The following is a 24,500-nucleotide window of genomic DNA, read 5'->3' on the forward strand; positions in this document are numbered from 1 at the left end:
GGGAGGGGGAACGCAGCAGCCGGGGCAGAGCCGGGGCAGCAGCAGCAGCAGCGGGCAGACGCAATAGGGCAAAAGCAGCGGGGCAGAAGCAGTGGCCGGGGTAGCTAGCGCAGCAAGCAGCAGCAGCAGCTGGGGCAGCAGCGGAAGCCAAGCAAGCACAGCCCCAGCACCACCCCCCCCCCGGGGGGGGTAAAGGGCACCGGCGGCAGTTCCATGCAGACAGCGAGGTGTGGGAGCGGGAGAGGAGCAGACAAAACACCAACCCAGGACATTAAGGAAGGTACAGCCTTTCTGACTCACCTGCCCCATATCCCCCTTGAACCTGGCATTTTCTTCTGAAGTTCAGCCTTGTGCAGACCCTTGTCTGTTTCAGGAGCCAAGCTCTCTGTGCCCAGTAATAAACCTGCTGCCCAAAGGCAGTAGAAAAATTATGGCAAATTTCAAAGACCCTAACACTCATCCCTCACTCATGAAATGATTTGTAAAGACATTATCATACATCTCTCCTTTCAGATTGATGTTTTCTGTGCTGGCGACAGTCTTTTAAGCCCAGCCTTCTCCCTGACTTCCCTGCTGTTGTGGTTCCATGGACAGAGGTTGTTATCTCTTACCACTTCCATGGGCAGGCCGTTGTTCAACCATCTCCAGGACAGCAGGGCCCCACCCCACATCACTGCTACCTGGGAAGATGAAAACCATCATTCCAAATGTCCCCCTCCTCCTTCTTCCCAGGCATTTGACCCTGCCAGGGGGGTTTGCTGCTGATTGCCATAGGGAAAAAGAAACCCCTGTGACACTGTGCAGCCCCATGGAACCAAAGGGCCAATATGACACCATGGGGCCCCATAGAAGCAAGGACACCCTTATGACACAGCAGGGCCTCCTGGAACCAAATCTCCACTGTGACACTACAGAACCTCACAGAGCCAAGGGGCCATGGTGACACAGCAAAGCCTTGTGGAACTGAGGAGTCCAAAGGTCTAAAAGAGTTCTTGCAGGGTTGTGCCTTGGGAAGAGAAACCTCCTTGGTGGCAGCTTGGGCTTGGCACACCCTTAAGGACGGTGTCTGTTTGTAGTGGGGGAACTCAGGAGTTTTAGATTGCTTCAATAAAAGAAAAGGGAAAAACCCTGTTTGCCTGAGTGCAGCAAGTTCTCCAAGCACAGCAGGTCCCAGGTGAGGGAGGACAGACAGGATGGGATTGGAGAATGTGGAGCCAGGTTGTCCACACTGGGTCAGATATCAAGGCACAGCTTCTCTGAGCAGGCCAGACCTCCTGAGGAGACACCCTGGATTATTATCAATCACTGAATGCTGCAATCAACTCTTCCCAAAAGAGAACAGCTATAAAAGACACACTCTAATATAAGAATACATATTTCTTAGAAGCTCTTTGAAGTATTTCTCCATAAATGGAGTTGAAAAACTTCCTAATGAACTGTACTAGACCTGAGAAAAATCAAGGCAGAGCCATAGTTTGATAGGACTTGCTTGATCCCAGTGAGCCCCGTGGTGCATTTGGTGCTGAGCACTAGAACCTCAGGGCCTGAGAGGAGATTGCACAAACCTTTCCAGGAGTCCAAGTCAGAAGAAAAACCCAAAGTGTCTCAAAGCATTAATGGGTCCCACTGAGGTACATCCCCAACACAGGCTCCTAATAGACTTCTTGGAGGAGAGAATGGTAGGTCATGATTGCACAAAATCTTCTCAGAGACTGAGAGAGAAAAGGAAAAAGGAAAATACATTAAAATCTGAAGCACCTAGAGGCATTGAGCCCCACTGATTGTTGTTCCTGACAAAGGCTCTCAAGAGACTAATTAAAGCAGATAACTGGAGGCCATGATTGCACAAAGTTCTCAGAGACTCCAAGGCAAAAGCAAAACCCAAAGTCCTCTGAAAACCCTGCAGTCCCTAGGAGCATTAAGGAGCCCCCAGGGCCATTCCTGACCAAGGCTCCCCAGGGACTGGTCCCAGCAGATCCCTGAGGCCACTGGGATGTGGGGAGATGCTGAGGGCAGCACAAGGGGTGACAGTGCCCAGCCTTGCTGGGGCTGTGCCAGGAGGCCCCAGTGCCTCAGGACAAGGTGTCTCCTCCCAGCCCTTGGTGGCACAGACCCTGCTGTGCCCCAGGGCACCAAGATCTGGCTTCTGCTTTTCCCCTCCTGTTACCACTCTCTCCAGTTCCCTGGAGGAACTGGGGACACTTTCTCAGTTGTGTCCCCCCAGTGGCACCCATTAAAACTTCAAGAATCTTTAGAGTTTGATTCTGACTTGGAGTTCTTCAGAGGTTTCTTCAGCTCCCTCTTGATGACTGATGTTCAGGGCCTCAGCACCAAACCCCCAAGAGGGTCGTTAAAGTCCTTGTGCTGTGTCTGTGCTGCTGAGCTGGGCTGGGCTCCTGGCACAGAGGCAGCTCCTGGAAGGGCAGCACTGCAGAGAGACAGCTCTGCCCAGCAGCAGCTCCTGTGCACAGCCCAGCAGGGCTGGGGCACTGCCTGCAGCCACCCCGGGCACAGCACAGAGCTACAGAGGGGTTAAACTCAGCCTGGGCTGGGAGCACAGAGCAGAGCTCACTGAGGGCTCACTAGAGCAGAAATCCTCACAGTGTTTCAAACAGCCGCTCTGTGGCTGTGGGAAGATAAGCTGCAGTTGCTGCAGGGATCTCCTGAAGCTGGCACATCCCACAGCTTTCAGGATCCTCCAGGAGGAGTCTCAGAGCTGCTGCAGTGCAGAGGATGTGGCTCTAGGGCAGGGCTGGGTTTCCCTGCTGCAGCACCCGAGGCACAGCCCCAGGCAGCTCCCTGTGTTCAGGCACTGCTGCAGGGCTGAGCAGCCGGGGCTGCAGCCAGGGGTGCCCAGGGCTGTCCTGCAGAGCAGGGTCCTGCAGCCCAGGGCGCTGTGCTGGGGCAGGGACTCTGCTCCCTGCCAGGGACAGTTCTCAGCCAGACCGGGGAGCTGCTCCCAGTGCTGGGGGAGAAGCTGTGGGGGCAAGGAGCAACCCTGAGCAGGGCAGGTGCTGCTGCTGAGAGGTGCTAGGTGGGGCAGGGCTGCTCCCAGCTCCAGACCAGCCTGGGCACAGCTCCGGATGACAGTTCCCAAAAGAAGGTAAACCTGGGATTGCTGTAAAGATCAGGAGCTTTCCTGAGAGTGTTTTAAATTTCCTCCTTGGAGCAGGGTGAGAAATTTGGGGTGATGGCAAAAAGTTTTTTGCTTTTTATACGTTTTTCCTATATTCATAGCTCTGTAAACTATTATTCTTATATAGTTATAAGACTATAATTCTTAATTGACTCTATTAAACCCTTAAGTAACTCTACTAAACTACTATTATATACTTAAATAACTGTAATCCTTAATTAACTCTAGTACATTTCCTAACCTTTCTCTTAGATTTTTGAACAATAAGCTGACCTTCTAAATACATTCCTGAAATACTGTATAGTCCTATTATCAGGAAGAGGTCCTACAAGAAGAATTTTTTTTTTTTTTTTACCCAGAATGTGAGCAGTCATAAAAAAACTGGAGCAAAGAAATCCTTGGACCTTCTCCAAGGGTTGACTCAAGGGTATCTAACAGGCACAACTGACTCTCCTAATGGATGTTCCTGTTAAATATCCTAGTTAATCAACCCTAATAGATTGTTGGAATTGGGGGCTGGATGTGCCTTATCCCCACTGGGACACCTGGAAGCTTCCAATAAAGGTTTGGTTTTTACTTTACTGTTCTAACGGTGTTGCAAGGGTTTTTTTCTCTTGTGATTATAGACAACAGGGGGATGAGAGAAGCAGAACAGGAATTGTAATCAGAGAATGACAGAACATTCTGAGTTGAAAGGGACACACAAGATCTGCAAAGTAATGTTTGAATATTTACAGAGAGTCCGGATCTGTAACTTTGGGTGGTCAGTCTCTCTGCTGGAGCCTCCCAAGGAGCTTTCAGCCACTCCCCAGCCCTGGGCAGCACCAGCATCCCCTTTGCAGGGCCCAGCAGGGCTCTCCAGAGCTGCCCTTGCCCACCTGCAGACAGACCCTGCCCCAGGCAGGGCCCTGCAGACAGGCAGGTTTCTGTAGGGCAGGTGAGGGCACAGAGGGTGGGATGGTCTCTGTGAGCCTGGCAGGGACAGGGCAGCTCTCAGGAGGGAAATGTCCAGGCCCAGGGAGATGCTCAGGGAAGGAGAGGGGGCTGAACAGAGCAATGCTGGGGGCAGAAGGGCACTGTTGGTGTGTGGGAGGTGCTGTGCACAGCTGGGCACGGGAACACTGCCCTGAGTGCCTGGCTGTCTCTGCCCTGCCCTCTCAGGCACAGCACCACAACATCTTCTCTAGTTTCTGCACTCCTCTGATACTGTCATTGTAATCTGCTGCTCTCAGGGAGGCTCTGGGATTGCAGCAGCTGAGTCAGGCACTGCTCTTGGGATTCCTGCCAGGCTGGGGTGTCCATGGGAATGGGGTGTCCAAACTTCCCTGTGACCTGTGGGGCTGTGGGCAAAGCAGTCCATGGGAAAGGGGAATGAGCTGAGCCCCCTCCCTGAGATCCCATCATGGGCACATCTGGGGGTCTCCTTGCTGTGTCCTTCCAAGCTCTGAGCTGCCCTCCTGGGTGCAAATCTGTGCCAGAGCCTCTCGGAGCTCCCTGAGTGTCCCACAGGGAAGTGCAAAGATGCCACAGCTGAGGAAATGCTGTTGGGTTTACCAAGGGAACCGCGAGTGTCCTTGGCAGAAGGGGGTGCTGAGATCTTGCTCAGAGACCTTTAGAGAGGGTGAGACATTCATGGGTCCCTCATCTCTGGGCAGGGTCTGGCCTATCCCAGGGTGACACAGGAGTGTGACTGTACTCTGATTGCAGCCAAAGGTGCAAACCCAGGGCAGTTGGGAACAAGCCCATCCAGACCCTCACCTTGCCCTGAGCCACAGGGAATCCTTTGCCTCTCACATCTCTCAGTGGAAAACTGTGAGTACAGCAGAAATGCCGTGGATTTGTGTCCTCAGAGAATCAGGAATAATGTGTGGGCAAGAAAATAATAGCTAAAATTCCTTCCTGGTCTCCATGCCCTTTAGAAGTGGGAATGCAGAAGCAGCAGCCTTTTAGAAGGGATTCCATTGAGGAATCCTGAATATACAGTCTTGTCCCTCTGCCACACAGCCACAAACCCACGGTGGCAGGGCAGGGATAGCTCCTAGAGAGCCCCCTGCACAGGCCTGGCTTGTCCTGTAGCTCTCAGAAAGCACAACTGGAGCTCAGTCAGGGACCTGGGAGAAAGTTTCCCAGAGCAGAAACAAGGGAGGCTGAGTCACAGCAGGACAGCATACAGAGAATTGACCAGGTCTGGCTCAAAGCAGCCTCTGCTGACTTGTCACTGTCCTTTATCCATGAACAGGTCCCCATGTTTGGCCAGAGCAAATGTCCAACAGCAGCTCCATCAGCCACTTCCTCCTGCTGCCATTGGCAGACACGCGGCAGCTGCAGCTCCTGCACTTCTGCCTCTTCCTGGGCATCTCCCTGGCTGCCCTCCTGGGCAACGGCCTCATCATCAGCGCCGTAGCCTGCGGCCACCACCTGCACACCCCCATGTTCTTCTTCCTGCTCAACCTGGCCCTCACTGACCTGGGCTGCATCTGCACCACTGTCCCCAAAGCCATGCACAATTCCCTCTGGGACACCAGGACCATTTCCTACTCAGGATGTGTTGCACAAATATTGACTTTTGCTTTTTTCATTTCAGCGGAATATTTCCTCCTGACCGTCATGAGCTACGACCGCTACGTGTCCATCTGCAAACCCCTGCACTACGGGACCCTCCTGGGCAGCAGAGCTTGTGCCCACATGGCAGCAGCTGCCTGGGCCAGTGGCTTTCTCAATGCTCTGCTGCACACAGCCAATGCATTTTCCCTGCCCCTGTGCCATGGCAATGCCCTGGGCCAGTTCTTCTGTGAAATCCCCCAGATCATCAAGCTTTCCTGCTCACACTCCTACCTCAGGAAATTTGGGGCTTCTGCTTTTACTACCTCCTTAGTACTTGGTTGTTTTGTGTTCATTGTTTTCTCCTATGTGCAGATCTTCAGGGCCGTGCTGAGGATTCCCTCTGAGCAGGGATGGCACAAAGCCTTTTCCACCTGCCTCCCTCACCTGGCCGTGGTCTCTCTGTTTATCAGCACTGGCACATTTGCCTACCTTAAGCCCCTCTCCATCTCCTCCCCATCCCTGGATCTGTCCCTGTCAGTTCTGTACTCAGTGGTGCCTCCAGCCCTGAATCCCCTCATCTACAGCCTGAGGAACCAGGAGCTCAAAGGAGCCTCGAGAAAACTGATGACTCTCTATTTATCTCATTAAATGCTCTCTTTTCTTCTGCAGAGCCTCTAGAATGTAACTCTTTACAATCTCTTTTTTTTTCTTATCTGTCCACTTATTTTGGTAACTTTTTCTACTTTTGTGTTGTGTACAAAATACTCTAAATTACTCCTTGCATTTCTACATTTATATCTACATTTCTTTTGGAAGACAAAGACATGCAAGGTGTCTCTCACATGCATTTAAATAAAAGCAAGGGCATGCCCTCTCCTGTGTTTCCCAGATTATTCCTCAGCCCTTCTCTGTCTCTTCAGGGGCAGTGCCTGTGGGCAGAGGCAGAGGTGAAGAGTCTCCCAGCACAGCAGAACAGCCAGGGACAATGGCCCTGGCTCTTCCCACATCTGCTCTTCCCAACTACACCCTCTCCTTGCCAGCCCTTCTGTGGCTATAAGGCCGCAGTGCTCTGGCAGCTTGGTCACTGTCCTGCTGCGTGTCCGTGCTGTTAGCACAGGCAGGGACAGGCCATGGGCACTGCTGGGACACAGCTGGGCTCCAGCACAGCAGCTCCATCAGCAAAGGGCATCTCCTGAGGGCAGGGCAGGAAGGCTTTGCTCTCCTCCAGAGCTGCTGTCAGCAATGTGCTCCAGGAATGCAAAGCAAAGCCCAGTGCCTGGGGCAGAGGGGCAGTGTGCAGGGGGCACACAGCAGTGTCCTGGCACAGCCAGAGCTCCTGGCATGGACCTGAGGGAGCAGCAGAGCAGGGCCTGGGCTGTGTCTTTGTTCTGGCCACAGCCTGGGAAGTTGCCCCAGGGCAACCAGCCTGCAACCAGCCCCTGCAACCACCACACCCAGCACTGGCCTCTGCCCCACCTGCAGGAGGTTGTTTGTCCCTGCATGGAGGGTCACCAAGTGACCAGGGAGCAGTCTGACTTTGCTCTGTAATGAGGAGATTTCAGCAGTGCATCGTGTGTGTGTGGGGAGATGAACCCGAGTGAGCACAAACACCATCATCAGCACTCGGGGCTGGCACAGTTCTGGTGGCACAAACGGTGCCTTGAGGCCACTGAACTCTGGGAAACCACCTGAATTTATTACTGGGCTGTGGTTAGGATTCCATAAAGAGAAAGAGCCTGGGCAAAGAGGCTCCAGGAAAAAATGCTCAGGAGAGCCATGGACTGCACAGAGAGACCATTGGGGTGGGGGTTTGTGGGGAGAATTTAGAGCTGCCTCACTTCTGAACCACCCTGAGTGCCTGGACAGGGCTGTGCCCTGTTCTGTGCACTGACCTGGAACTGAGGGATGTGGAAAAAGCCTTTGATGTCAGGGATGTTGAGAAGACTGGGCAGTGTCACTGTGAGACCTCTCTCAAAGCCCTTGGAAAGGCCAGAGCCATCCCAGAGGGTCCTGGGCACTTGGGAAGGGCAGACATGGAACCAGTCTGCAAACAGGGCAGGGAGGGGCACTGGGACAATCACAGGCTGGTCAGGCTCAGCAGGGAAGGGCATGTGGCAAATCCTCCTGCAGCCATTCCAGGCACTGGTGACACAAGGCAGGGATTGCAGAACCCCCATGGGAGGGAAAAGAAGGGGATGTTGTGTGCCCAGACTTTAGCCAGGCCTGGGACATGGTCTGCTGTGCTCTCCTCAGAAACAGACTGGACAGAGCTGGGCTGCAGGAGTGGAACATGGGGTGGGTGGGAATTTGGCTGAACAATGAGGGTCAAATATCATCCAAGGCACAGAGTCCCCTTGACAGACAATCCCTGGTGACATCCCAAAGTGACCAGCCCTTGACCACCACTGGGGAACATTCCTATTATCTCTATAATGGCATGAAATGCACTTTCAATTCCTTTGTGGATGCTCCCAAGTTGCAGGCAGTCTGTGACCAAACTCATCCACTTAATGATGACTGCAAAACATAATTGGGCAAGATGACTGAGTTGGGTAAATTTGGCTCGCCATTGGGTGCAAACCAAGCAATGTGAAAAGGGAGAAAAAACTTATGCATCAGAAGAAAATCAATAGGGGAAAAAACTAAACCTGACCAAAATTACAAAACAAAGCAAAACCTACCCACAATATAAAACCCCTACAAACAAACAAACTACAATAAGCTAATACCACAAACAGAAGCAAACAAATCCACAGGAAATCTCCTATCAGTGGAATATGTTTAACTACCCATGGGCAGAAGCTTAGGCGGTGCTCTGAAAGAAAAATTCTGTAAATAATAAATCAATCCCCTATTCCCTTTGCTCCCCCCACGTCTCCCAGTTTATTGCGGATTATGATGTGACACAAAACAGAACATCCCCCTTGTCAGTCCAGCCCAGCTGTCCCATCCCTGTTCCCTCAGGAACACTTGCCCACCCCAAGCCCATGGGTTGGAGGGAATTGCTAGCATGTCTCATGTGAGGTGAGCACTGGAACAAGGACAGGACAAGAGAACATTTACTCTTATCAAGGACAGTACAACAGAAGAGCACAGCCTTGGAGAAACAGATCAATGATGTCACTCAGGCAAGCAGAAGTCATTCAAAATGCAAGCAGGATGCCAGCTCAGCTCTGAAAGACTGCTGATAAAGCAGAAATTGTGGAAAACAAGGAAATTGCCATCATTCAAAAGCAGGGATGGAGGAACAGCCACCTTTGCCAGATGTTGAAGACAGACCCCAATGAACCACATAAGGATTTGTGATAATGGGTACCACTATGTCAAATAAAGTCAAAGGAAGTGGGGATAGCTAATGAGGACGTAATCAGCGTGTGTGATAAATCACTGTTTACCTGATGCCCATTACACACAAATGGATGAAGGATTACCAGAGTGACCACTATGCTGTAATAAAGAATACTCAAAACTGTGTTCAGAAGTTTCTATCCAGCGCATTTCAGTATCAGTGCTGTCCTTGACTCCATTATGTCCCTTGTACAGTTCCACAATAGCCCCTTGGTTCTATTGGGGTCCATATTGTCAAAATGGCCTCCTTGGTTCTGCACTGCCTCAATGCTCTCCTTGGTTCCACGAAGCCTTGGTGTGTCACAATTCCCCTTGGCTGATGAACTGCCATAGTGTCTCTTGGATCTGCAGCATTGCAATGGACAATTGGTTACAAGCAGCCTCGCTGGGTCACATGAATATTTGGTTCCATGGGGCCCCAGTGTCCCAATGGCCCCTTGGTTCCATGAGGCCTCGCTGTATAACAAGGTCCCCTCAGTTCCATGAGGTTTTGTACTGTCAACAATGGTCTCCATGGTTCTGCAGTGTGAAAATGGCTGCTTGGTTCCATGGGGCTCCTCAGTGTCACAGTGGTGCCCTTGGTTCCATGAGGCTCTGCAATGTCACAATGCCCCAGAGTTTTCATGAGCTTCTGTCTCATCAATGATGTCCTTTATTCCAGTGAGGCTCCTCAGTGTTCCATTGGATCTGTGATTCCATGAGGTTCCATAGTGTACCATGATTGCCTTGAGTCCAAGAGGTTCTGCTGTGTCACACTGGAGCCTTGGTTCCATGAGGTTCCGTGGTATGGCCATGGTCTCCCTGGATCTGCAGTATCACTATGGACCATTGGTTCCATGCAGCCCTGCTGTGTCACAGCAGCTCCTTGGTTCCATGAAGCCCCACTGCATAACAATGGAATCTTGGTCCTGTGAGGTTCTGTACTGTCACAATGCTTTCCTTGGTTCTGGACTGTAACAATGGACCCTTGGCTCCATGAACTTCCATAGTGTCACATTGGTCTCCTGGCATCTGCACTGTCATGATGGACAATTGGTTCCATGGGACCCTGCTGTGTCACCATAAACCCTTAGTGCCATGAGGTTCTGGAGTGTAACAATGATCTCTCTGGTTCAGTGAGGCCATGGAGTGTCACAATGGCTGCTTGGTTCCATGAGCTTCCATAGTGTCACAATGGTCTCCCTGTTTCTGCATTGCCATAATGGACCCTCGGTTCCATAGGGTTCCTAAATGTCACAGGTCTCCTTGGTTCCATGTGGCCCTGCTGTTTCCCCATGGTCCCTTGGTTCCATGAGTTTCTGTGCAGTCAGCAATGGTTCTCTTGTTCCAATGGTGCCACTATGTCACACTGGACCCTGGGTTCCATGAAGTTCTTGAGTGTCACAATGGCCCCTTGGATGCATGGGGTCCCATAGTGTCACCATGGTCTCCTTGGATCTGTATTGTCACAATGGACCATTGGTTCCATGTGGCCTGGCTGTGTCACAGTGGTCTCCTTGATTCCATAATTCCCTCAGTGTCACAATGGAGCCTTGTTTCTGTGAGGCTCTGAACTGTCACAATTGTCTCCTTGGATCCATGAGCCCCTGCTGTGTCACAAGTGTGTCCTTGGTTCCATGAGGATACAAAAGCTTTGCATGAACATGGAGCAGCAACTGCTTAACACACCTGGGAACATCTGTCTGCGTTCAAAAGAGGAGTTAAAGTTGAGAATGGCACCAGCAGCTTCCATCTGCAACAGAGATCCAGGGAAAGGACAAGGAAAGAGAATTCAGATGGAAGACTCAGAGAATTCTGCTTACAGAGATGAGTTCTGGTCATGCTATCCCTTGCAGAAAGGTGACAGCACTCCAGCCAGCCTGTACTGGGAATGTGGTTCCTGAGCGGGGTTTGTTGTTCAGGAAACCTGCTCAGGCGTTTCCATTCTTTCCTCACCAACAGGAAAACTTCTGCTGGGCCTGTGTGCAGGCAGAGCCCTGAGGAGAGCAGGTGGGACATGGTAACAATATGCGTGTCTTTCTACATAGCTTCTCTCATTCTGTCTCTCTTTCTTGCTCTTCTAGTGTTCTTTATATGAAACAGTTTTGGGTACCTCAACTACTAAAGTATTTAAAGGTTTTGAGGTTAAATGGGCAACGTTTATGAAGTTACTGCTATGAGAGTTTACTATGATAACTTGGATGCTAAATTAAATAGTTTTCCACAATTCCATGATTTTCTCTACTTTGAAAGCAAAATTTTTGTGCCATTTTTACCCTTTGAGAATATCTGGCTGGTGTTTCTCTTGTGCACCAAATTCGAGTAAAGGGACCTTTGGTCACCCCCAGCATTTCAGTGTTCTGGGGTGTTACAGCCCCGCAGACTCACAATGGCCTCTTGTTTCCATGAGGCCTTGCTGTGTCACACTGGCCCTTGGTTCCATGAGCATCTGCAGTGTCACACAGGTTGGTGCCATTTGTCCTTGCTGCCCCTCCCATCCCAGTGCCCCAGGAACAGCCCCGAGCCACCCGTGAGGGACAGGCCCTGCTGGGCCAGGCCTGGGCTCAGGCCTTGGCCTTTCTGCTGCCTCCAAGCAGCCCAGGCCTTGCTCAGCATTGCAGTTCCTGCTCACAGCCTTTGGCTCCTGCAATCCTGCCCTCAAGGATCTGCTCTCACCAGTGCCTGGGGAGCCTTTGGCAGTCCCTGCCCTCAGTGGGGCCACTGATGCTCCTTGGGACTTGGAGTTTTGCTTCTGACTCCTTGGGCAGCTTCTTCAACTTTCTCTCAGTGCCTGGGGCTCCTGGACTCAGCCTCAAATCCAACGTGGGGATCATTAAAATACAGAAAGCCCTCAGGAGCTCTTTGTCTTCTTTCAAGTGTCTTCAAGTCTTCAGGGCTTGTGCAGATGAATGGAATTCAGTTTGGAGTTCTTTTAAGGAGGAAAATTTCAAAATGCATTTTGTGAATTTTTTCTTAAATTATTTATTTTTTTTTAAATTTAAAGTCCAGAGAAGACATGATAGAAGCATTCCCCAAGTGATCTTGAGGATGAATGTCTCCTTAGGAGTTCTGGGCATGCAGAAGAATGAGCCCCTTGCAGGCTGACCCTGTTTGGACAACATGCTCCTCATCCCCAGCCTCATCATGTCAGACATTGCCCACCTGGGACTGACATCCCTGTGCCCTGCACCAGAACCTTGTCCCCTCAGCTCTGCAGCTGGGTGTCCCAGCCCACTGCACCATGTCCCACCTGCTCTCCTCAGGGCTCTGCCTGCACACAGGCAAAGGAGAAGTTTTGCTGAATGTGAGGAAAGAATAAAAAATCCAGAGCAGGTTTCCTGAACAACAAACCCCACTCAGGAACCACATTCTCAGTACAGGCTGGCTGGAATGATGCCACCTTTATGCAAGGGACAGTATGACCAAAACTGATCTCTGTAAGCAGAACTCTCTGAATCTTTCAGCTGAATTCTCTGTCCCTGTCCTTTCCCTGGATCTCTGTTGCAGACAGAAATTGCTGGTTCCATTCTCATCTTTAACTCCTCTTTTGAATGCAGACAGATGTTCCCAGGTGTGTTAACCTGGATATTCTCAAGGTTTCTACTAAGCTTTTGTATTCCTCATGGAATGAAGGGGCCATTTTGACTCTGAGGGGCCCCATGGAAGCAAGGAGTCAATTGTGACACTTGGTTCCCATGGAACCAAGGGGCCATTGTGACACAGCAGGGCCACGTGGATCCAGTGCTTCATTGTGACACTGTGGATCCAAGGAGACCATGGCAACACCACCAGAACCTCATGGAACCAAGGAGTCCATGGTGACCCAGTGGGGCTGCATGGAGCCAATGGTCCATTGTTACCCTGCCCATCCAAGGAGTCCATTTTGGCACCAGGAAAGCTCATGGAACCAGGTAGGCCATGGTGACACTGCAGAACTTCATGAAACCAAACATCCACTGTGACCCAGCAGGCCATCATTGGAACCAAGGAGCTGCTGCTGACAGTACAGAAACTCATGGAACCAGGGGCTGTTGTGGCTCTGCAGAACCAGCACAGCTGCTGGACCTTGTCCCCTGGCCCTTGGGAAGGGAATGTGGTGAGTTGTGTGGGCAGGGGAATGTGGGCGGTGGAAGTGGCCAGTGGCTATGGGAAATGGGTGTGTGCAGAAGGTGTGGTCAGTGGTTGTGGTCAATGGAGGGGTGCTCAGTTGGGTGGTCATTCGGTGTGGTCAGTGGATGTGCTCAGTGGATGTGCTTAGTGGAGGGATGGTCATTTGGGGGATGAGTGGGGTGCAGTCAGTGGGTGTCGTCAGTGAGGAGTGGTCAGTAGGATGTTGGCATTGGGGTGTGGTCACTGGCTGTGGTCAGTGGGGTGTGGACAGTAGGTGCAGTCAGTTTGAAGGTTGCTGGAGGATGGTCAGTAAGGTGTGGTCAGTGGGTGTGATCAGTGAAGAGTGGTCAGTGTGTTTTGCCAGTTTGGGTGATCAGTGGGTATGGGCTGTGGGTGGTCATTGTGATATGGTCAGTGAGAGCAGTGTGTGGGTGTGGGCAGTAGATGTGGTCAGTGGTTGTGGTCCATGGAGGTGGTCAGTGGTGTGTGGTCAGTTTGGGTGGTCAGAGTTTTGTGGTCAGTGGTTGTGGTCAGTGGCAGTGAAGTCAGTTGTGTTTCAGTGGCTGTGGTAAGTGGGTTGTGGGCATTGGTGTCTGGCCAGAGGTTTTAGGCATTGGGGTGAGGTCAGTAGCTGTGGTCAGTGGATGTAGTCAGTTGGGAGGTCGGTGGGAGGGTCGTAAATAGGTGTGGTCAGTTGGGTGGTCAATTGGTGTGGTGATGGATGGTGGTCAATGGGTGGGGTCATTGGGTGCCGTCAGTGTCAGAGTGGTCAGTGGGTGTGGTGAGTGAGTGTGGTCAGTGGGCTGTAGACAGTGGTGTGTGGACCAAGGGTGTTGTCAGTGGGTGTGGTCATTGGGCAGGTCCATGTGGTTTGGTCAGTGGGGGTGGTCACTGTGTTTGGTCAGTGGGTACTGTCAGTGGGAGTGGGCAATGGGGTGTGGGCATAGTCGTCTGCGCAGTGGGTTTGGTCAGTGGGTGCCATCAGTGGGTGCAGTCAGTGGGTGTGGTCATTGGGGGTAATTCTTGGGGGTGGTCAGTTGGTGTGCTCAGTGGATGTGATCAGTGGAGTAGTCAGTTGGTGTGGTAGGTGGGTGCAGTCAGTGGGAATGGTCATGGGGGTGGTCAGTGGATGAGGTCAGTGGATGTGGTCAGTGGGAGTGTGGTTATTTGTTATGGCCAGTGGATGTGCTCAGTGGCATGTGGTCAGTCAGAGTATGGTCAATTGGGTGGTCAGTCAGTTTGTTAAGTTGGGTGGTCTATGGGTAGTGGTCAGAAGGATCGGGCAGTGGGGGTGGTCACTGTGTGTGGCCATTTGGGGCAGTCATTGGGAAGGTGCTTGGCCAAGGCAAAAGGAGGCTTCCTGTGTGCCCTGCTCCCCTCTCCCTGAGCTCCTGAGAGCTCTTCAGTCCCTGCTGCCATCCCATATGCCCAGGCCAGCACAACAGCCCCGGCCTTGGGGCCCTGCAGAGCTGCTCCTGCTCCAGGCCCAGGGCCCATCCCAGAGCTGGGGCAGCCACAAAGCTGTGCCCATTGCTGTTCATTGCTGCTCTGATGAGGATGGATCCTCAGGTACTTGGTAGTTGCTGATGAATTTTCCTACTCTGGAGGTGTGTTCTTCCTTGAGCTCTTCAGGACGGGAATTAAATGAGGAAGACTCACAAATATTTTTTCAAAACACCCAAACAAGAAAAGCCCCTGGGAATAATTTAAGTTTTCAATTCATCTGTGCTTACTTAGAAAGATTCCAAAAGTGTATTCCAAGCTAATATACTCTCTTGAAAATAATGCAGAGAGAAATCTATTTTTTTTTGGTTGTATTTTCCTGTTTATAGGTTTATATCAGCAATGTCCAGGAGATGTTGACCCCCAGGACTTTCTAATGCAGTCTGAATAGAAATGAAAGCCAGGATTCTTCATGGCTCGCAGTCAAATCACACTTTGTCCCCAGCCCCTCCCCACCATTTCTTTCATCCAACCCCTGGGACTCCTATGGATCAGGAATGTTCTGGCGAACAGGAAGAGGGCAGTGATTCTTCTCCAGTGCTCAGCACTGGTTGGGCAGCACCTCGAGTTCTGGGCCCCCAAATTTAGGAAGGACATGGAGGGACTGGAGCATGTCCAGAGAAGGGCAACAAGGCTGGTGAGGGGTCTGGAACACAAGGTCCATGAGGAGAAGCTGAGGGAGCTGAGGTTGTTTATCCTGGAGAAGAGGAGGCTCAGCTGAGACCTCATCACTCTCTACAGCTCCCTGACAGGAGGGTGCAACCGGGCTGGGGTCGATCTCTTTTCCCAGGGAACAGTGACAGGAAAAATAGACGTAACCAGAAGGTGCACCAGGGAATGTTTAGGCTGGACATTAGGAAATATTCTTGACAAGAAACGGTAACTGGGTATTGGAATGGGCTTCCCAGAGAAGTGGGTGAGTCACTGTCCCTGGAAGTGTTTCAGCATAGACTGGATGTGGCACTGAGTGCTATGGTCTGGATGACAAAGTGGTTTTATGTCACAGGTTGGACTCGATGCTCTCAAAGTTGTTTTCTAGCCTGGGTGATTCTGTGATGATTGTGACACTGCAGGGCCCTGGGGAAGCAAGGGGCCATTGTGACACTGTGGGGCCTTGTGGAACTGAGAGGACCAGAGTGACACTGTGTATGACATGGCACCACAGAGCCAAGGGGCCACTGTGACACTGTGGGGCTACATGGAAGCCAGGAGTCCATTGTGACAGTCTGGGTCCTGGTGGAACCACAGAGGCCACTGTGCCACTGCAGAACCAAGGAGAGCCTTGTGAGAGCCTGGGGCACAATGGAATCAAGGGGCCATTGTTCCACTGCAAGGACTCTTGGAACTAAGGGAACAATTGTGACACTGTGGTGCCCCATGGAACCAAGGGTCCCTCGTGACACTGCAGGATCTTGTGTAACCAGGGCTCCATTGTGACACTGCAGCACAAGGAATTCATGGTGGCACTTGGAGGCCTCATGGAGCCAAGAGGCCACAGTGACACTGCAGGGCCTTGTGGGACCATGCAGAGCATTGTGACAGAGCAGGACCTCGTGTGATGATGGGGCCACTGTGACACTGCAGGGTCCCATGGAACCAAGGGACCAGTGCTGCTCCTCAGGGACTCATGGAATGGAGGAAATACGTTTGACACCAAGGTGCCCCTTGGGAAAAGAGGCCATTGTGACACTGTGGAACCAAAGAGAGCATTGCTGCACTGCGAGACCTCATGGAACCAAGGATCCATTGTGACACTGCAGGGTCCAAGGATCCAGGGGACTTTGTGACACTGCAGGACTCCGATGGAACCAAAGGGACATTGTGACACTGGGAGGCCTCATGGAATCATGGAGACCATTGTGACACTCTAGGGACTCATGGAACCTTGGTGGCAGCAAGTTGGCTGGGAGTGTAGATGTGCTGGAGGGTAGGAGGGTTCTGCAGAGGGATCTGGACAGGCTGGATCCAGGACCCAAATCCAAGAAGGTGAGGTTTAACAATGACCAAGTCTTGCCTTCTGCCCTTTGGCCACAACAACCCCTGCAGCATTACAGGCTGGGGACAGAGGGAATGGACAGCAGCCAGGCAGAAAGGGATCTGGGGGCACTGATGGACACTAGGCTGGACATGAGCCAGCAGTGTGCCCAGATGGCCAGGAAAGTAAATGGCTCCTGGCCTGGATCAGGAATGGTGTGGCCAGCAGGACAAGGGCAGTGATTCTTCCCCTGTGCTTGGCCCTGGTAAGGCTGCACCTCGAGTCCTGGGTCCAGTTCTTGGCCCCCAAATTTAGGAAGGACATGGAGGGGCTGGAGCGTGTCCAGAGAAGGGCAACAAAGCTGGTGAGGGGTCTGGAACACAAGTCCTGTGAGGAGCAGCTGAAGGAGCTGGGGCTGTTTATCGTGGAGAGGAAGAGGCTCAGGGAGACAAGGTGGTGTCAGGGCACAGGTTGGACTTGATGATCTCCAAGGTCTTTTCCAACCTTGCTGATTCTGTGTCTTTTACTTATTGGTAAGAGATTGACAATTAGCTCTTGTTTCCTTGATATTCTAATCCACCACAATGGTCTCCTTGGTTCCATGAGGTCGCACTCTGAAACAGTGGATACTTGAATCCATGAGTTTCCATTCCATCACAATGGTCTCTCAGATTCCATGAGGCCCTGCAGTGTCACTATGCAGTCTTTGTTCCACATTTCTCCATTGTGACACAATGGCTTCCAGTGCTCTATGAGGCTGTGCTGTGAAACTGTGGACACTTGAATGCATAAGATTCCACAGTGTTACAACGGTCTCCTGGGTTCCATGAGGTCCTTCTTTGTATCAATTTACACCTGGGTTCCATGAGGTCCCCTCTTTGTATCAATTTAGTCTTGATTCCATGAGATTCTACTGTGTCATAATGGTCTCCTGTCTTTCATGAGTACCCACTGTGTTTACAATTAACACTTGGCTTGAATCGTGATTTTACAGAGTTAAAATTTTAGTGGGTTAGAAGCAATTCATATTGATCAGGGTGTAAGTTAGATAAACAAGTGTTAGGTTAATGATTATTAGGTGCTTAAACTAAAGATAATAGAGGTATTGTTTCCAATTATGAGCTTGTTTCAGTTTCTTTTATAGAAAGAGATGGAGTAAGTGAACCACTGTAAGAACGGGTTGAAATCAGTAGAACAATGGCTAATGCCTGAACTTCATACCACTCTATCATGAAGCAGAGGACCTTAGATTGTGCCAAAAGGTCAAGGGAGACCTGATGAAGACTTTTCTTACTTCATCTTTCAAGACCACTGACCCAATTTGAGACCACCTACCCAACTCAAGAGTAGAATTGTGCACACGTGAAGGACTAATAGCCTCACTTTAATACGGAATGGGGATGAGAGGAGCTGGGGTTCTGTATATGCATAGAATGTAAGATTTTGAGAAATAAATAGAAGGCATGGAACCTTGTATGAGGCTGCCATGTCTCAAGGGGACAACTCCCGTGCAACCCGCTGGCATCTTAATAAACAGACCACTTTCTAACTTTAACTAGTTAGAGAGTTTTGTCTGTGAACATATCGGTTTTAACAATTCAGGCTTCCCATGATGCCATTGTGTCACTGTGCTCTCCTGTGATTCATGAGGCTGTGCTGTGTCACAATGGACACTTGCTTCCTCCAAGGCTGAAGATGTCCCAGTGGCACCGGGTTTCCATCAGGCCAGGCTCTGCCACAATGGGGCCTTGGTTCCATGAAAATCCATTGCATCACAATATTCTCCTTAGTTTTACAGAGCCTGATGTGTTGACAATTGGCCCTTTGTTCCTTGAGGTTCTATTGCATCACAGTGTCTCTTGGATTCCATGGAGGCCCTGCTGGGTCAAAGAGGAGCCTTTGTGCCATATGTTTCATTGCAGCACAATGGTCTCCAGCATTCCATGAGGCCACACTGTAAAACAGTGGGCACTTGGTTCCATGAGTGTCCATTCCGTCAGAATGATCTCGTGCATTCCATGATGCTGTGTTGGGTCACAGTGGAGCCTTTGTTCCATGTCTTCCCATTGTGACACAGAGGCCTCCAGTGCTCTATGAGGCTGCACCATGAAACTGTGGATACTTGGTTCCATGAGATTCCATGTTGTCACTGTCAGGAAAATCCACAAATGCCAGAGCTTTATGTCCAAATAGGAGACAGGGGAGTCCTTCCAATTTATTTGAATAAACAGAGAGAGTTCCCTGGAGGACATTCCTGCAGGCTTTTATCTCTCAAGTTTTCAGAGGGTGCACCCTTATTTTATCTTAAACTCCTGGCTGCACGTTGTCCTTGTCCTTTCCCCACTGGTCGAGGTAGAGGGAAGGTACAGCCTTTCTGACTCACCTGCCCCATAGCCCCCCTTGAACCTGGCATTTTCCCCTGAAGTTCAGCCTTGTGCAGACCATTGTCTGTTTCAGGAATCAAGTTCTCTCTGCCCAGTAATAAACCTGCTGCCCAAAGGCAGTGGAAAAATTATGGCCAATTTCAAAGACCCTAACACTCATCCCTCACTCATGAAATGATTTGTAAAGACATTATCATACATCTCTCCTTTCAGATTGATGTTTTCTGTGCTGGTGACAGTCTTTTAAGCCCAGCCTTCTGCCTGACTTCCCTGCTGTTGTGGTTCCATGGACAGAGGTTGTTGTCTCTTACCCCTTCCATGGGCAGGCTGGTGTTCAACCATCTCCAGGACAGCAGGGCCCCACCCCACGTCACTGCTACCTGGGAAGATGAAAACCATCACTCCAAATGTCCCCCTCCTCTTTCTTCCCAGGCATTTGGCCCTGCCAGGGGAATTTGCTGCTGATTGCCATAGGGAAAAGGAAACCCCTGTGACACTGTGCAGCCCCATGGAACCAAAGGGCCAGTATGACACCATGGGGCCCCATAGGACCAAGGACACCCTTATGAGACAGCAGGGCCTCCTGGAACCAAATCTCCACTGTGACACTACAGAACCTCACAGAGCCAAGGGGCCATGGTGACACAGCAAAGCCTCGTGGAACTGAGGAGTCCAAAGGTCTAAAAGAGTTCTTGCAGGGTTGTGCCTTGGGAAGAGAAACCTCCTTGGTGGCAGCTTGGGATTCGCACACCCTTAAGGATGGTGTCCGTTTGTAATGGGAGAACTCAGGAGTTTTAGATTGCTTCAAAAAACGAAAAGGGAAAAACCCTGTTTGCCTGAGTGCAGCCAGTTCTCCAAGCAAAGCAGGTCCCAGGTGAGGGAGGACAGACAGGATGGGATTGGAGAATGTGGAGCAAGGTTGTCCACACTGGGTCAGATATCAAGGCACAGCTTCTCTGAGCAGGCCAGACCTCCTGAGGAGACACCCTGGATTATTATCAATCACTGAATGCTGCAATCACCTCTTACCAAAAGAGAACAGATATAAAAGACACCTTCTAATATAGGAATACATATTTCTTAGCAGCTCTTTGAAATATTTCTCCATAAATGGAGTTGAAAATCTTCCTAATGAACTGTACTAGACCTGAGAAAAATCAAGGCAGAGCCATAGTTTGATAGGACTTGCTTGATCCCAATGAGCCCCGTGGTGCATTTGGTGCTGAGCACTAGAACCTCAGGGCCTGAGAGGAGATTGCACAAATCTTTCCAGGAGTCCAAGACAGAAGGAAAAACCAAAGTGTCTAAAAGCATTAATGGGTCCCACTGAGGTCCATCCCCAACAAAGGCTCCTCATGGATTTCTTGGAGGAGAGAATGGGAAGCCATGATTGCCCAAAAACTTCTCAGAGAATCAGAGAAGAAAGGAAAAAGGAAAGTAACTTTAGAAACCTGAAGTATCTTGAAGGATTAATAAGCCCCACTCAAGTGTTGTTCCTGACAAAGGCTCTTAAGAGACTAATTAAAGCAGATAATTGGAGGCCTTGATTGCACAAAACTCTCAGAGACTCCAAGGCAAAAGGAAAACCCAAAGGCCTCTGAAAAACCTGCAGTCCCTGGGAGCATGAAGGAGCCCGCAGTGCCATTCCTGACCAAGGCTCCCCAGGGACTGGTCCCAGCAGATCCCTGAGGCCACTGGGATGTGGGGAGATGCTGAGGGCAGCACAAGGGGTGACAGTGCCCAGCCTTGCTGGGGCTGTGCCAGGAGGCCCCAGTGCCTCAGGACAAGGTGTCTCCTCCCAGCCCTTGGTGGCACAGACCCTGCTGTGCCCCAGGGCACCACGACTTGGCTTCTCTTTGTCCCCACCTGTAATCTCTTCCTCCAGTTTCCTGCTCTAACTGGAACCTGGGGACACTTTCTCAGTCGTGTCCCTCAGTGGGACCCATGAACGGGATCAGAAACTTTGGAGTTCAATTCTGACTGAATTCTTGAGAGGTTTACTTACAAACCATGGCTGTGCCTTGATTTCCCTCTGGTCTGGTGCAGTTTATCAGAAAGATTATCAACTCCAGATCTCCAGTTATGGTGAAATACATCAAAGAGCTTCTATGAGTTACATATTCTTATTTAAAGGTGTATTTTATTGCTATTGTCAGAGGTGATTGCCGCATTCTGTGATTGATATTGATCCAAGGTCTCTCCTCAGGAGGTCTGGCCTGCTCAAGGAAGATATGCCTTGAGGTCTGACTCAGTGTGGACACCCTTGCTTCACATTCTGAACTCTGTCATATCTGTCCTCACTTAGCTGGGACCTGCTTTGCTTGCTGATCTGGCTGCACTCAGACAAAGAGGGATGTTTTCTTTTTGTTATTTTTTTCACTGTCTAAAACTCCTAATTTCCCTCAGTGCAAACAGACATATTCCTCAGGTGTGTGATAACTGATAAATGATTCGTGTTAATCATAGAAGTTTTGGAGTTTGTATAAACCAGAATACTTAAAATAAGAAAAGAACATGGACCTAGATAAAGGGAAATATATTACTAAACCCATTCTGTTTGAATCCCTCTGTTACAAATATTATGTTTTCTGAATAAGTTGTATCTACAGACAGCTTGCAAAACAAGGCTTTCACACAGCCCAACAGATTCTGTAGAATCAGATTTCCTGCATTTGTGTCATCAATCACACACTATCTGCTAGAGCTCAGGCTTCCTACTTCTCCTGTTTTGTATCTACCAAGACCAGATGGTTACATGACCAATTGTCTGAAGAGCTGTCCCACGGACGTTTGGAAGTTTCTTTGACACCACTGCTTACCTTGCAGAATTACTACAACAAAACAATAACAATTATTGATTACTACAAGGAAAACCATACTATAAAAAGGGAGCTGCAAATCAAGCTCGGTGGAAGCGTGGAGCGGGCGGTGACCCCTTACATTTTCCCCAGTGAGCTGCTTGCTCTCTCTATATAAAATAAACCAATATAAATTTTGCTAAATATCGAGACATTGTTTCTCATTTACAACAGGTGTGTGCCGCCCCAGGTGCCGCCAAGGAGGTTCAAGCCGGGGATCGGTGCCTCGGAGGCGCTGCCTAGAGTCGGCGCCATCTTTCCTTTCTGCCTTTAACTCCAATCATGACCCGCGGCCCCATAGAGCCCCATTTTAGCCGAGACTACAATGCCCGTCATGCCCCACGGCCCCATAGAGCCCCATTGGAGCCGGGACTACAATGCCCGTCATGCCCTGCGCCCCACAGAACCCCGGTATCTCCCCATGTGTCCCATAAATGTCCCCAGACCCACATGGATCACTAAGTGCCCCCTCTGCTCCCATTCAGGAACCCCCAAAAGCATCCCCAGATCTCCTGAAAGCTCCCAACCCCATAGATGCCCATTACAGCCACTCCTGGGAATTAATCTCTTGCCATTCCCTGTGAGCTCAGAGCACCTCAAAACCCAGTCACGCACCTAAAATTCCTGCTGTGCCCTGCTGCCTAAAGAGCCCATTTAGAGCTCCCCAAACTCCCCCCCAAGTGCTCCCGAACCATATAGGTTTCCTCCTGAGAATCCGAACTCGCTGCTCAGAGGCAAAAGTGTCCCCGAAGTGCCCTCCTGAACCCCAAACTCTCAGCAAGAACCACTTCCGGGATTTCAGCGCCCATCAATGCTCCGCAGTCCTGGTAAAACGCCATTCTAGCTGAGACTTCATCTCCCATCATGTCCTGCGCCTCACCAAGAGGCATTGCCGTTGCGCCTACAGCTCCCATGATGCTCTGCGAGGCTTAAAACCCTGTTATTCCTGCGTCTACAAGTCCCATCATGCCCCGCGCCCCAGAGAGCCCGTTAGAGCCCCCCAAGTGCCCGCCCGGATTCCCCTCCCTGACCTCCAAGTGCCCCCTGGACACCCAAGTGCCACTCCGAAGCCCGGACCTGCCCTCAGGATCCCTAAGTTCCCTCTTAGATCTCACTCGATGCCCCCAGGTGTCCTCCCGTCCCTCAACTTCCTTCTAAATTCTTTCCCCAGATCCAAAACTACCCCAAATATGCCCCAGAAATGTCTCCCTGGACAGGAAATGCCCACATTGACCCTGCCTGAGAAAATAATGATAATAAAGATGACAAAACAACATATTATTAATTATCTTAAAGAGAAGAAATCAATAACCAATAGAGCTTATTTAATTAACGAAGGGAACTGTGTAACTTAGAAGGAATGACCAATAATTTTTTTGGTTGCTAATTACATATGAAGTTTTAATATAAAAATTAAAAATTAGAGTTTGGAAATAAAGAATAGTAATATTTTAAATAAGAAAAATATAACCCTAATTTCAAAATTATGAAAGTTTTTTTTTAAAGATGAATTTAGTAGGTTTTTTTTAATATTATGAATTCTCAGTCCCAGGTGGGAGATATCATGACAAGGTGCGGTTGGGTGTGAGGAGCAGGTTGTCTAAACAGGGTCAGCCCACAAGAGGCTCTTTCTTCAACATGTCCAGACTTCATAAGGAGATATTTGGCATCAAGATCACTTGGGGAATGCTTCTATCACCATCTCTCTGAACTGAAAAAAAGAAAAATATTCCCATGAAAATAAAGTCATTAGGGGCATTTTGAAATCTTCCTCCTTAACAGAATTCCAAACTGACTCCATTCAGCTGCACAAACCCTGGAGACTTGAACACAATGGAAGAATGAGAAAGAGCTACTGAGGGATTTCTGTATTTTAATGATCCCCAGGGTGGATTTGGGGCTGAGTCCAGGAGCCCCAGGCACTGAGAGAAGGTTGAAGAAGCTGCCCAAGGAGTCAGAAGCAAAATTCCAAGTCCCTTGGAGCATCAGTGGCCCCACTGAGGGCAGGGACTGCCAAAGGCTCCCCAGGCACTGGTGAGAGCAGATCCTTGAGGGCAGGATTGCAGGAGCCAAAGGCTGTGAGCAGGAACCGCAATGCTGAGCAAGGCCTGGGCTGGTTGGAGGCAGCAGAAAGGCCAAGGGCTGAGCCCAGGCCTGGCCCAGCAGGGCCTGTCCCACACGGGTGGCTCGGGGCTGTTCCAGGGGCACTGGGATGGGAGGGGCAGCAAGGACAAATGGCACCAACCTGTGTGACACTGCAGATGCTCATGGAACCAAGGGCCAGTGTGACACAGCAGGGCCTCATGGAAACAAGAGGCCATTGTGAGCCTGCGGGGCTGTAACACCCCAGAACACTGAAATGCTGGGGGTGAACAAAGGTTCCTTTACTCCAGTTTGGTGCACAGGAGAAACACCAGCCACATATTCTCAACATGGCCAGATGCAAAGAATATTCTTAGTAGGAAGGGACCCACAAGGATCACCAATTCCAGCTGTTGAACAAATAGCCCAGTGATACAAGCACCATGCTCTAACCAGCTCAGCTAAGAGCCCAAAATGACACAAAATTTTACTGGCAAAATATAGGCAGTGAAGGAACTTGGGCAAAGGGTTTAATACAACATCCAATTCAACATAAAACTCTCACCATAGCATTAAATTCA

The 24,500-nt window shown here is 50.3% G+C and overlaps 1 protein-coding gene across 1 annotated transcript; it reads left to right on the forward strand.

Annotated features, from left to right (window-relative positions):
• Positions 1–3,016: 3,016 nt before the first annotated feature.
• Positions 3,017–6,328, forward strand: LOC130265980 (olfactory receptor 14J1-like). Its single transcript, XM_056515324.1, has 3 exons — positions 3,017–3,103; positions 3,496–3,700; positions 5,376–6,328. The coding sequence occupies exon 3, from the start codon at positions 5,399–5,401 to the stop codon at positions 6,326–6,328; it is 930 nt and encodes a 309-aa protein (XP_056371299.1). The 5' UTR covers positions 3,017–3,103; positions 3,496–3,700; positions 5,376–5,398.
• Positions 6,329–24,500: the final 18,172 nt, after the last annotated feature.

This window comes from Oenanthe melanoleuca, unplaced genomic scaffold (genome assembly GCF_029582105.1).
Source record: "Oenanthe melanoleuca isolate GR-GAL-2019-014 unplaced genomic scaffold, OMel1.0 S001, whole genome shotgun sequence".
NCBI classification, from domain to species: Eukaryota; Metazoa; Chordata; class Aves; order Passeriformes; family Muscicapidae; genus Oenanthe; species Oenanthe melanoleuca.

Bases quoted from the DNA above. Each gene is read 5' to 3' on its own strand.
- LOC130265980 (XM_056515324.1), top strand. From the start codon at position 5,399: ATGTCCAACAGCAGCTCCATCAGCCACTTCCTCCTGCTGCCATTGGCA.